At 31.2% G+C, this 13,187-nt stretch overlaps 1 protein-coding gene across 1 annotated transcript; it reads right to left on the bottom strand.

Annotated features, from left to right (window-relative positions):
• Positions 1-1,436: 1,436 nt before the first annotated feature.
• LOC100253403 (sphinganine C4-monooxygenase 1) lies at positions 1,437-6,034 on the bottom strand. Its single transcript, XM_002275193.4, has 2 exons — positions 5,169-6,034; positions 1,437-2,237 (listed from the first exon to the last, which is right to left on the bottom strand). The coding sequence occupies exons 1-2, from the start codon at positions 5,388-5,390 to the stop codon at positions 1,683-1,685; spliced, it is 777 nt and encodes a 258-aa protein (XP_002275229.1). The 5' UTR covers positions 5,391-6,034; the 3' UTR covers positions 1,437-1,682.
• Positions 6,035-13,187: the final 7,153 nt, after the last annotated feature.

Below are 13,187 nucleotides of genomic sequence, written 5' to 3'. Positions count from 1 at the left end.
TTTCGAATGCTCAATTCATGGAATTCTTCTGTATATTCTTCAACAGACTTGGTACCTTGTTTAAGGGAAAACAATTTTGTATACATAAGTTGTTCATAATCAGTTGGGAGAAAGTGCTCCTTCATCTTCAACTTCATCTCGTCCCATGTGTCAATAGGCGGTTGGCCAGTTCTATGAGCTTGATTCTCGATATTATGCCACCATAGACGTGCTGCTCCTTTCAACTTTGCCTTCACAAAACGAACTTTTCTATTTTCGGGCATTGCATACCAATCAAAGTAATCTTCCATTGACATAATCCAATCAAGAAAAGCTGTTGGATTTAGTTTTCCATAAAATTCAGCAACTTCAAGACGTACCTTTTTTGTCACATCATCATCTAGCTCAAAAAGTTTGGCCCTTCTTTGATTCCCCATCATAAAATTGTCTTGTTCTTCGCGTGATCGATTTGGCGATTGTCTAAATCGATGACTTGCGATCTCCTCTTCAATTGGTCGTTTTTCTTGACTCTTTTCTAATAACTTCATGATCTCATCAAGTTTGCTATTTAGTTGTATTATAGCATCTTGATGGGATTGTTGTGTGGCTGAAATTTCCTCCAAGCGTATTGTATCGGCATCTTGATTGCTAGAAGTTTTTTTGGAACTCATGCTTGCATAAGTTGCTCCGCTCCTTAATTGCATATGCCTTCAAGCCAAGAATTTTGGCTCTGATACCAAAATTGATGTAGGACAACCCTAGGATGGTTGTCTACACTCAAGGGTAGGTGGGCTAGGGTTTTATTTTTAGGATGTAAGGAGAGGAAAAAGGAATAAACTTTATGGTAGAGAAAATTATAAGATAAGAAATAGAGAGAAAGAAGAAACAATGAAGAAAAGATGGAAAACCTTAGAGTCTCACTAAGGCCTTCTAGGAGTCTCACCTAGAAGAAAATCAATGGAGTCTCACCATTGAGGGTTGCAACCTTGCAATGAAAGAAAGTATAATATTATTCATCAAAATTCATCCCTTTGATTTACATTGATTAGCCTATTTATAGGCTTCTCTAAGAAATTCAAAGTCTACTAGGACTCTAATAACCTATTCTACTAGGACTCTAATAACCTAGTCTACTAGGACTCTAATAACCTATTCTACTAGGACTTTAATAACCTATCATGACTCAAATTCTAATTATATTAATCCTACTTAAAGTTTACTTAGGTCTTCCCTTTCTTCCTTGAATAAACTTTAAAAGGCTTTTCCCCATCATTAAACCACCAGAATATATGCAGTTCAAATTGCACCAGCTATGACTACAGTCTGTCCATGAACAGAGGCCACCAAGCAAAATTTTATTCAGTGTCAAAGCATTATATCTGCATCATGTTTTCCTAACAGGAATCAACGAAGTATTTGATTCACAGGAAGCCCAGAGCACACAGTAGAAAAGTAAATCCTGAAATTGCTGGCAAAGCTCATAAATCCTAAATCCATCCACCCAAAAGGAACATAGTGTTATCATGGTACATGGTTAATCAATTCCATTATTCAGCCAAAAAAAAAAATAATCATATAGTAAAAAACAAAAAAGTAGGAGTACAACATATATACATACAAAGAACATAAGTATGTGGCACACCGAGGAAGAGTTCTGATACTCTGATATCATTATGTACCAATAATCGATATCCATATTGTAATTAGTTGTCTTTGAATTCTTTAGTAGGTCGTGCTTCAAGGCCCCCACCTGCTCTCTTCTCTAGTGAATAAGGCATATAAGTTCCAAGAATTTTATCCCACATAACAAAGAATGGCTGTGAGAAGTTGTATTTGCTGCCATAGAGTTGATGGTGGATATCATGATAAGCAGAATTGTTTCGAAAGAACAGATGGAAAAGGTTACCAGGAAGCCACAGTCCACAATGATCATCTACAGTCTTGATGGTGGCAAAAGAGAAGAAAAATATGGAGGCTCGGGGAGACATACCAGAGAGGAGGAAAGATAATGCCCCACCGATGGTGTCAAGGAGAAGCCCCTCCAAGGGGTGGTTGTACAGAGCTCCAAATGCATAAGGGACAACAAGCCGATGATGCTGGGAATGGATATGTCGATACAAAAATTTGTTATGGTGCATGTACCTATGCATAAAATATTGCCATGTATCCAAAACAAACATTGCAATGAAGAACTGTCTAGCTAGAACAATGAGGGAAGGCTTTGGACCTGCAGCAGCCCCACTATCATCTCCTGTGACCTACACACAGAAACAAGTCCTTAATAATAAGCATACATGTCATATATACTGGAAAAGATAAAACATTTTTTTCCTTCATAATCCTGATATATATATAAAAGTAACTGTTGAAACTTGACTCACTATCTGCAATGAAAAAATCAGGGAAGAAGTGATATCCATCACGCATGAGAGACGTACAACAAAAATAACAACAAATAACAAATGAATAAACAAATATTCAAGGACCCAAGAAAATTGACCTACTAAGATGATGAAAGTCATCATTCCTAGATAAGTATTTCTAAATAGTTTGCCTAACATTTTCAAACACAATGAAAAGATCATGATAAAGTATTTATTGCATTTATTTGACTCCAATTTGTAAATGAAGTATATGCATGCAACCCAGATATAAACCATGTCTTTCAATACCCCAGCTATGATAACCATTATATATATTCCTAGTAAGCAAACTAATAACCAGAAATAATAATTTATTTAAAAAACCAGTAAACATATTCCTGGCAAGTAAACTAGGACCTAGAAACAACAATCCAAGTAAAGAACCAACAAAATCAATGATCACTTCCATGTAGGCCTTTTTTTCCTTCCCTTTTTTGTTCTTTTCCTTGTCCACTTTCATGCTGGTTTCATCCATTACAGCTGGATAGAACAATCTAATAATGTCTATCCATTCACCAATTACAAGCACACACACAAAAAGGAGTGAAGAACAAGAAATAGGAAAGAAAATAATGAAACAGTCAGCGGCATATCATTTAAGAAACATTATCCATTTTATAACTGCATGAATCAAAAGATGAGATGCATATGGAATTGAAGTTTTCATGTTCCAAAGAAACCTACACATGTTAACTTAAGGATTACACCCTACTCCCAATTGAATAAGAAAATCTTCCACAAAATAATTATGCTCTGAGAAGTGTTTTCTAAAGCAATTTTGAAAAACAATTTTTGAGAACAATTTTCTATGTTTTTAAATTTGTTTTAAAAATAACTTTTATATGTAGCACTTTTTTTCTTTTAATCATTTTCTATATTTGTATAATTGTTTTTTAAAATAGCCCTTAAAAAGAAGTGAAAACAATTGAGAACAAATAAAAGATATTCTCTGAAAAATTCTGTTTTCTATTTTTAAAAATAAAAACTATTTTATGTTTTTTGATTGTTAAACAGTTTCCTATTTTTTTGTTCTAAAGAAGAGAACATTGTTTTAGAAAACAATATCCAAACAAGGCCTTAATGTTGTTTCTACAACTAGTTTGCCCTCAATTTGTTAGTGTTCTAAAATCTATTTCTTAGCGATATTTGTCCATACCTATAAATCATTATAACTTAAGTTGCATAATAAATAGTATGCGCAAGCAAGCAAAGCACACCAAATTGTTCAATGTGATTTCGATATGTGAAACTTTATGGCGAATCCTTTTTTTTGCAAAGAACCACGTAGGGTAGAATCCATACGGTAACAACTCCATAAGCATGTTCTACACATTAAGAATCTGCACAGCTGAGCTGCTATAGTGGGGTTTTCCAATGGCCTTGGAAAACAGGGATAAATTCCTTCCTGAGCCAATTCATTTGGCCTAAATGTTCCTCGACTTAATTTTTCACCATCTATCAGATTAATCAGTCAAGGGGTCCCAAAATCAAGTTCGCATTTATATCTTGTTATAACCAACTGTTGACCATATATGATATAAGAGTACTTACTAAATTATAGCCACATACAAGTAGTGCAGTACAAATTGTAAAATGAGGTTATTATACATGCTATAAGCTTTGTAGGGTAAGATTTTTACTGTACATTCTATTTTTTTTAGTAAATAAAATAAAAGATACTCCTAAATTCTCCGAAGTAAAGGTTCCAAGATTTGGAAAAGCCCTTTAGCACTCACTCCACAAAAGAATCTAATATCTAAAATGATGAGATCCATTGGGGGAAGTTAAAACCTTCATCTAGGATATCTAAACCTTATAGTTACCGCTCTTTATCTGTGGGAGGATTCTGTTAAGTGATATGTTTAGTTATTGGAAAATGTGAGGGAACATGCAAGGAAAAGAAACTAGAGAAGAAAAGTAAAAAGGAAAAAAAAGTAAAGAAAAATAAAAAATAGATTTAAAATCAATAAATTATTTCTATATATTGTTCCAAACTCATTTCACTTCTTTTAACTTTTTTATATAAAGATTAAACAATTTGAAAATGCTTTTTTACTAATTTTAATTATATTTGATTTTTTTTATATTTTCCATGGAATGAGAAAATCATTTTTCTATTTCCTTAGCACTTTTTTCCTTTCTTTAGAACTTTCCGAGAACCACATAACCAAATGGAATCAGAGATTTGGAAATGAAATTCGGATATAAAATGGCAAGTAAAGTTTTATTGTCAATTAAAAGATTTTCTAAATCCCTTCTTTTGAGTGATCGGAAAAACTATGCAGAGAAGATCACTAGCAGAAGAAAAGCACCATGGGGAAGCAAAAGGATTAAAATGGAGGGGCTGGGAGAAGCTAACAGTCCTACTTATCTAATGCAGACATAATTTAAATCCTAGGAAAATTTAGGCTGTGCTTGTTTCAACAGATTATAATCCTAAAGTAAATTTCCGCAAAAATTATTTCCTTCGAAATCTCAATTACAACTTATTTATCTTTTAGAATAAACAGCTTTACACCTTTCCAGATTCTCAGAGAAAATCATTATTTTGCTTCAGAACAAACAAATCCAAAGGAAAACAGCGGTTACACTTAATAAAATATATATATATATATATATATATCATGGATAAACCCTAAAAACACATGATAGAAAACAATAAGGTAATAACAGCCATGTCCCCAGTAATTCACGCAAAACATTAAAAGGCGTTTATAAATAAGAACTTCTGAAAATGAAAAAAATGAGAACTTTTGAGATACTTACAGTGAACAATAGAATCGCAACCACAGCCTGAATGACCTGTTGGAGGATAACACCTTTAACCACAGTGCCCTTTGAAACCAAATTCTTGTCCTCCTCTTCTTTCTTTGAATGCAATCGGTAATTCTCCAACGACCCTAATGGAATATAGATACCAGAGTAAACCCAATAAACCAAAATTGGCACAAAAGCACCCAGCAGTTCATCTGAAACCTCAAAACCCATATTCCAGAATTAAAAACCAAAAAGGAAATTTGAAGGTTGGGCCTAGGGTTTCGATAAATTGGGCACAGCGGGCAGGAGTTGCATGAAACCCTTATACTAGAATTGGCACAAAAATACACAATCAAGAAGGATTTTGAAATGAACACATTACTAGATGGGAGATATGATCATATAGGGATCGGGAGACACGACGAAGATGGACCAAACGACGACGTTCTTAGGGGTAGAGAAAATTACAAGAGAGTCGTTGAAAACGAAGCAGCAACGATGTTGAGACGTGGAAAAATCAAACGGTTTCCTTTTCCAGGAAAAAATAGTGGATGGGCTTGGGGGAACTGATACGCTGCGGGCGGTTCTATATACACCTGCTCTTGCTTGTGTTGGATTGTTTAGAGTGGAGCAGCTTTGATTGGCTGTGATGGGCCTAAAAAGGACAAAAAGAGTATAGGACTGGCTGCAGAGGATTTATTCCTTTGACTCTGGTCAAGGAGTGCCGATTTTGACCGGTTTGGGATGGATCTTGGAGCACCGTCGAAATGCGTTTGTCAGTAATAGGGATACCGTGGATGGAAGCGAGTGGTTTCGTATGACTTGTCAGGCTGCACTCGATGGTAGGTTGTCTCGCCTTGACTTCTGAATTAAGCTAAATGGTACGTTACCCACCTACACAATTCTTGGCTTCTTTTTTGTTTTCTCTGTTCGTGCCACTGAATTATTTTTTTAAATCTTTTGAAAGGAAACAATCCAATGGTTGGAGAGTTAGAAGAGGGCTCTATCTTCATCTTTTTAGGCAAATGATTAAAAGGTTTCTGTTGAAACAGTTGGCTTAATGTTTAAAGTTCTTTTGTTAATGTTTGCGCCTACTATTGAAGCTTGGGATTTATTTCATTTATTCTATATGATTATTATTATAATTATTATAATTATTGATCATTTTACAAATTTCGGGATATTAAAATTGAAGTGAAATTAGCAATACATATAAAATCTTTGGTATAAGTCATATCTCATCTACTTGGTTTTGTGGAGTATTTATTATATATGGAGAGTTAAAAGGAAGTTTGATGATTGTAGGTTGACTTTAATAATACTTTGGAATGGATTGTGAAAGAGATGAAGAACATGGCCAAAATAATACTTTGGAAGAAAAAAATAATGGGAATAGAGCTCTCCCAAAATATTTGTCATTCTAGTTTTTTTTTAACCAGGTAATCATCCACATGTCCTTTTTTTTTTAAGTGTAAAAAATCATAATTGATGATTGTGATTTTAAAATTTTCTTAATAATCACAAAACTATAGTCAATAATTGCGATTTTAAAAATATCCTTAAAACCATAGTTTGTAACTATGGTTTTATAATTTTCTTTAGCAACATAATTACTATTGCAATTTTAAAATTTTCTTTAAATCACAGTTATTAACTATGGTTTTAAAAATATTTTAAATTTTTTCTTTAAAATCATAGTTAGTAACTATGGTTTCAAAAATATCATAAAAATCATATTTATAAACTGTAGTTTTACAATTTTCTTTAGAACCACAATTAGTATTGTGATTTTAAAATTATTTTTAAAAATTTTTTAAAAACCACAATTACTAACTATAGATTTTAAAATTATCCTTAATAAAATTTTCTTTAGAACTAAAGTGATTGTGGTTTTAAAATTATTCTTTTTATAAAAAAAAATCAAAATTTCCTTGAAATTTTTTTGAAAATGATTTCACCTATACTCCCATAAAATTTTATATATTTATGGTAAATAAAATATTTGTTTGTTTTTATGAATTTTATCACATGAATTAAAGAAAATTATTTTCTTCTATTAATTTATTGTTTATATTATTTTAAATTTTCATATGAAAATTAGAGCAAACAATTATAATTTTAGGTTTTTCCTCATTAAGTGTGATTTTAACTAATGTCTTGGTTAAAATGTATAATTTTTTAATTATACAAAAGAAAATTTGGTTATGGTTGTAACCATTTGTTTAGTTAAAATTTCTTCATTTAGGCCTTGGGATGCATTTGAGCCTTATTTGTTTGAATTATCAAGGAAACATGTGAATATCATAACATTACTAATTTGAATTGACATTTTATATAAACTAAAATGTACCAACCAACTATGATAGTTCTATAAACATGAAAAAAGTTCTCAATGTGTGCCACATTATGGAATCTTTCTTTTTCACTATGAATATCTATGGTAGACAACCATATTTGTTGGATTCATCTGTTTTATCTAAAAATTCTCCTTCTCTGTTAACTGTGATGTGTAATCTACATGAGTCGTCGAGTAAGATGGAAATGATGGAGGTAGAACTTAACGTACACGTGGAGCTTGATGTCCTCTAGGTGCAATGGACTTTGTAATAGATGGGGGTGCATCCAATGATATAGATGACTTATGTGGAGATGGAGGTGAAAAGGTCAATGTAGATATAACATGAAGGGGGAAAGGTAAGTCTAATGATATAGATGGCTCAATAGGGGTAAAAGTAAATGGATGATAGTCTTAGGTTGAGGTGAAGGGGTTGGTATGGATACATAAAGGGGAGAAAGTGGTGGCTCTAATGATGCAAATGACTGAAATAGATGAAGGATAGAGGTCACTGGTGGATGTGAGGGTTATACCAAACTAGATGTCAAAGGTACATGTCATTGACTAGCTTGATGACTAGGTCTCTCCTTCGACCTCTAATGGGTGGTACTTTAACAGGTGTAGTCAATGATGGTGTTCTCATGGATGGCCCTGAAGATATGGATGACTCTTGTGTTAAGTGTACATGATAGTCATCTCTAATAGCACGTAAAACATCAATAGCAATTCAATGAGTTTCCTCTAAATCATCTTAAATAGTCATTTGCAATACAACAATGATCTATATAAGAAAATGAAACATAAGGCATTTGCACATAATTTAAGTTTAACCTTCATTTAAAAATGGTTTTGTATCTCAAATAGTCTCACCAATAACTCAATGGTAGAAGTTGTACTATGGAACCTCATATGATCTCTAAGCAAAACAGGTGCGATTAGGTGTCGCGTGATACGTCTATACCACTGCATATATGGATCATAAAAATCCATGGTAGTAGTAGTAAGTGGTGATGTCGTAATACGCTCAAAATGACTAGCCCAAAGGTAAATATACTGAGCATGGAATGCTGCCCAATCATACTAATGTCGTCCTTGCCTATCCACTAAATGTAGTTTTATATCTATCCAACAAGGTGGAGATATCCTCTGTCGCATACAAAATTGGTGTAAAACTCGCTCCTGTTTATGTCATTCAATAACATCAAAGCAAATAAAATGTGACATAGTTCGCTAAAAGTCTTGGCAAGCCAGACATATAGCCAAAAGATGTGCAATCAAATCTGTTGTATATGACTCTCACAATACCTGTAATTAAAAAAAAAACTAATTAGTCATATTAGTGCAAATTGTTGCAAAGGTAATCTTATGCATCAATACTTTACTTGATCCTATGTCTGGGCATCCAATTGATCTTGATAGAATGTCAATACATGTGGTGATGAGTTATAAGCCCAAGACAGAGGTACTCTCCACTTGTGGCCCCCAATGGATCGACTAGGAATACCTCATCTGGCAATAGATGATCATGTAAAGTCTACATATTTAAATGATTGATTTTATGAAAATGATATTAAAATTAGGATTAATTATGATTTATGACTTGTTAAAGTAAATAATGGATGTAAAGTCTACATATTTAGCATAATTAATATTTAGGATATGAGATATGAAAGACAAAAATACCCTAGAAGGAAATAGGGAATGTGAAAGTGTTTGGGGGTTCCATACTTCTCATTCTTTGACTTTTATATAATTTTTTCTCTCTTTCTCCCTCTTACCCATTCACTCTCCCTTTTCGATGTCCAAGTGTAACATTTGTTCCACCTCTTTAATTTATTTTCTAAAAATATTTTAATATTTTTCCATTTCTTTTTTCATTAAAAAAATTTCAAAAGAGAAAGCACAATAGACATATTAATAGACTTTTACTTATATCTTTTTAATTTTTATATTTTATAATTGAATAAGTTAAATTTTAAGTAAAAACTAATATTTTCTATATATTAAACTTATTTTTAGTTTTATTTCTTATTTTTTATTTTTTTATTATTAATAATATAACATTTTAGTAATGTTGTTACAAGTATTTAATGAAAGTTTCATAAAATATTATATTAATAATAAAATTTTTAAAATATAATTTTGATATGTTTAAAAGGGAGGACTAACCGTTTTTTCTTTTTTTAGAATTTTTGCATTTATTTTAGATTTTTATACAATATATATTGTTATTATATGAAATAAAAATTCGTCTTGAAAAAAAAAAAAACACAAATGGAAGTGAGACCCAACCATAGGGAAGATCCACAATTTTGTAAACAAACATGGCCAATACAAATGGAATTCACCGAAAATAATAATAATAATAAAATGAGATTGTTTACTTCTAGTTGCACTATTTATTTAAGGGAAAAAAATTAAAAGATATATTGGTAGGTAAGCATACATATATATATATATATATATATATTAACCATTAGGGTGAAAAAAAAATTACAATGGTTTATCCCAAAATTCTATAGGCTCATACATATACATATTGACCATTAGCTTAAAGGTGAAATAAAAGAGAAAGCATTTTTCATTGTTCACATAATGAATCCGAATGCTGCAATACAACCCAAAATTAAGGCTAAGCTCTATTCCACAAAAAATTACAATGCAAAAAGTCTTTGTATCAAACACTTAGGTCACTTCAAGATAAAATGATAAAGATTAACATTATAAGTATTCATAGTTTTCTTTAAATACAACTTTTTTTCTAGTACAAATTATGTATAACATAACAACATATCATTTTCCTTTTAACTGCACTCATGATTTGAAATATCAATAAACATATATATATATACTTGAATTTTACGGATATATCGGAAATAAAGGTAGATACTTGGGAAAATTACCCTTAAGGGTAGGCTGGGGAAAAAAATTACCAAGAAGGGTGGGTACATTTAATAATTCTTCTGAAGGCCTAATATTTTTATTAGACCAATTTACCCTGAATTAAATTCTAAAATTATAATTTTTAAAGAATAAAAGAATTGAAAAAAAAAAAAAAAGATTGTCGTTCCAATGCCCTCCATTTGAAACTTTCCATTTCACATCCTTCTCGTCAAGGCTTCCCTTTCACATGATCTGGGTGTTTTCATAGTGGTATGATATTGTGAGAGATACTGAATCTCATGTAGATGTGTATAGTTCCATTGTTTCAGTGGTGACTCCGTTGAAGACTTCCATTTTGCATCATTGTTGGCGTGTCTTCATTTTGAATATTGTGGCTTCGACGACGTCTTCAACTGCATTTTTTTTTTCATCGTATCTAAAAGAGGTGATTTTTTTTATTTATTTAAATATGAGAAATCTTAGATTTTAGTTTCTAGGGTTCTTCAACCGCTTTTTTTTTTCATCGTATCTGAAAAATGTGATTTTTTTTATTTATTTAAATTAAATATGAGAAATCTTATATTTTAGTTTCTAGGGTTCTTCAACTGCATTTTTTTTCATCATATTTGAAAGAGGTAATTTTTTTATTTATTTAAATATGAGAAATCTTAGATTTTAGTTTCTAGGGTTCTTCAACCATTTTTTTTTTTCATCGTATCTGAAAGAGATGATTTTTTTATTTATTTAAATATGAGAAATCTTAGATTTTAATTTCTAGGGTTCTTCAACTGCATTTTTTTTTCATCGTATCTGAAAGAGGTAATTTTTTTATTTCATTTAAATATGAGAAATCTTAAATTTTAGTTTCTAGGGTTCATTTAAATTTTTTTCATCGTACGATTTTAGTTTCTAAGGTTTATATGGGGTACCTATTCACTGAACAACTAGATTATTGCGGTGTTATGTTCTTTGATTTGCAAGAGAAATGGAAAGATAAAGTATGAATGAAGTTTGATTGCGTTATTTAAATTTGTTATTTGGGGAAAACCAATCTGACCTCTTATTGAAGTTGTTGTAGTTATTTTCATTATTTGTTGTAGGTGGTCATTGAAAAATGAAAGAAAAAAATGGAAAAAATAACTTAGAATCTTTTTCTTTTTTTCTAGTTTTTAGTATTAGTTTCTCAAATATGTTATATTTTAGATGTTTTATGTAATTTGTATTATTTCTTTAGGATTGTGTTTCCAATATTGTTTTAGGAATATTGGACATCATTTTTTAATGCAAACAAAGTATCATCTCTTTTTCTGCATTTCAATTCTTTGGGATTTAATATATATTCTTAGGAGCTGTCAAACACCATATTGGATGGCCAGGGGACATAGCATATGAAAAAATAAACATAAATAAATTAAATTATATTGTAATATATTGTAACGTTAGTGTATTTGTATTGTAAGTATAATGCATTTATGTTGTACCTAGTTTGTATAAATTATATACGGTTTAAAAGGTTAGCCATGATGAGCATTAACAATGTGTACATATTGGATTACCATCAAACAACTTAAATTTGTTATCCACTAATACAATGACTCAGTGTGTTTTTAGTAGCATGTAACTATACATGGGATCACTAATAGTAGTTACACCAAAATAAATAAGGGTACAATACAAATGCCCTACATTTACAATACAATTGCACTAGAAGTACAACATATTATAACATTACTTGATTCATTATACATTTAATTATGACAATTGATTATTTGATATAAATTCTATAGTGCAGTGTGGAGTATAATACATGGATAAAAGGCAAAAAACAATATAATACAACTAGGTTTGAACATTCTTTTAATTAGTATTATTTTATTTTGACTATATTAATGTTTGACATTGTTGTTTAATTTTACTATATTAATTTTTATTTTATAATATCATTTATTTACTTCTACAGGAGGTCAAAATAAATAGTCGATGTTCCAGCAAAACACTTAGACATCTACTTGATGATCTAAGTGATGAAACGAAGAGTATAATTCAACATATTGGTTTTGGTGGATTACTTCAGCTCTCTTCCACAGAGATAAGGCATAGCTTATATAGAGGGATAATAACTCATTTCAATATAGCCCACTATAGGTTAGACATAGGACAAGAAAGGCAATTTCCAATAACTTGTTCTGATGTAGGTGAAATTCTGGGTATTCCATATATTGGTAGGAGGCTCCTACTTTCACCTACCAATAGGAATAATAGGATGGAAAACCTATCAGATTTTAGAGATAGACTGATTTCAATGGAAGACATGGGCGAGTTCAAAAAATTGTTTATCTTCTTCTCATGTGCTACATTACTTGCTCCAACATCAAAGTTGGATGGTAGTCATGAGTTGTGGTGTACTTTGGTTGCTGAAGACTTTGACATTAATGTTAATTGAGGCCAATTTGTACTTGACACATTGGTTGCTAGAATTAGACATTTTCGATTGGGTAAAGGCTCATAGTTTACAGGTTGCCTTATTTTTTTGCAAGTAGATACCTTTTTTTATTAAATATTGAAGGTTTCCATATCATTTTCTATGTTTTAACAAGTCTTTTCTAAATAACGTATTGATGTGTGGAATATTTGTGTATCAGCTTTTTTATGTAAATAAATTCTACATTCCAACCATGTTAGTGCCACGTACCATCCCAACATGTGCAGCGTGGACTAATGACTTGATGAAGAAAATGGTGCATGCAGAGTTGCAAGATTATGGTGACTTTGGACTAGCTGATGTAAGGGACAAAATTTTCTTTCAACAT

This window comes from Vitis vinifera, chromosome 1 (genome assembly GCF_030704535.1).
Source record: "Vitis vinifera cultivar Pinot Noir 40024 chromosome 1, ASM3070453v1".
In the NCBI taxonomy this organism is placed as follows: domain Eukaryota; kingdom Viridiplantae; phylum Streptophyta; class Magnoliopsida; order Vitales; family Vitaceae; genus Vitis; species Vitis vinifera.
This window is presented reverse-complemented; position numbering and strand designations above follow the sequence as displayed.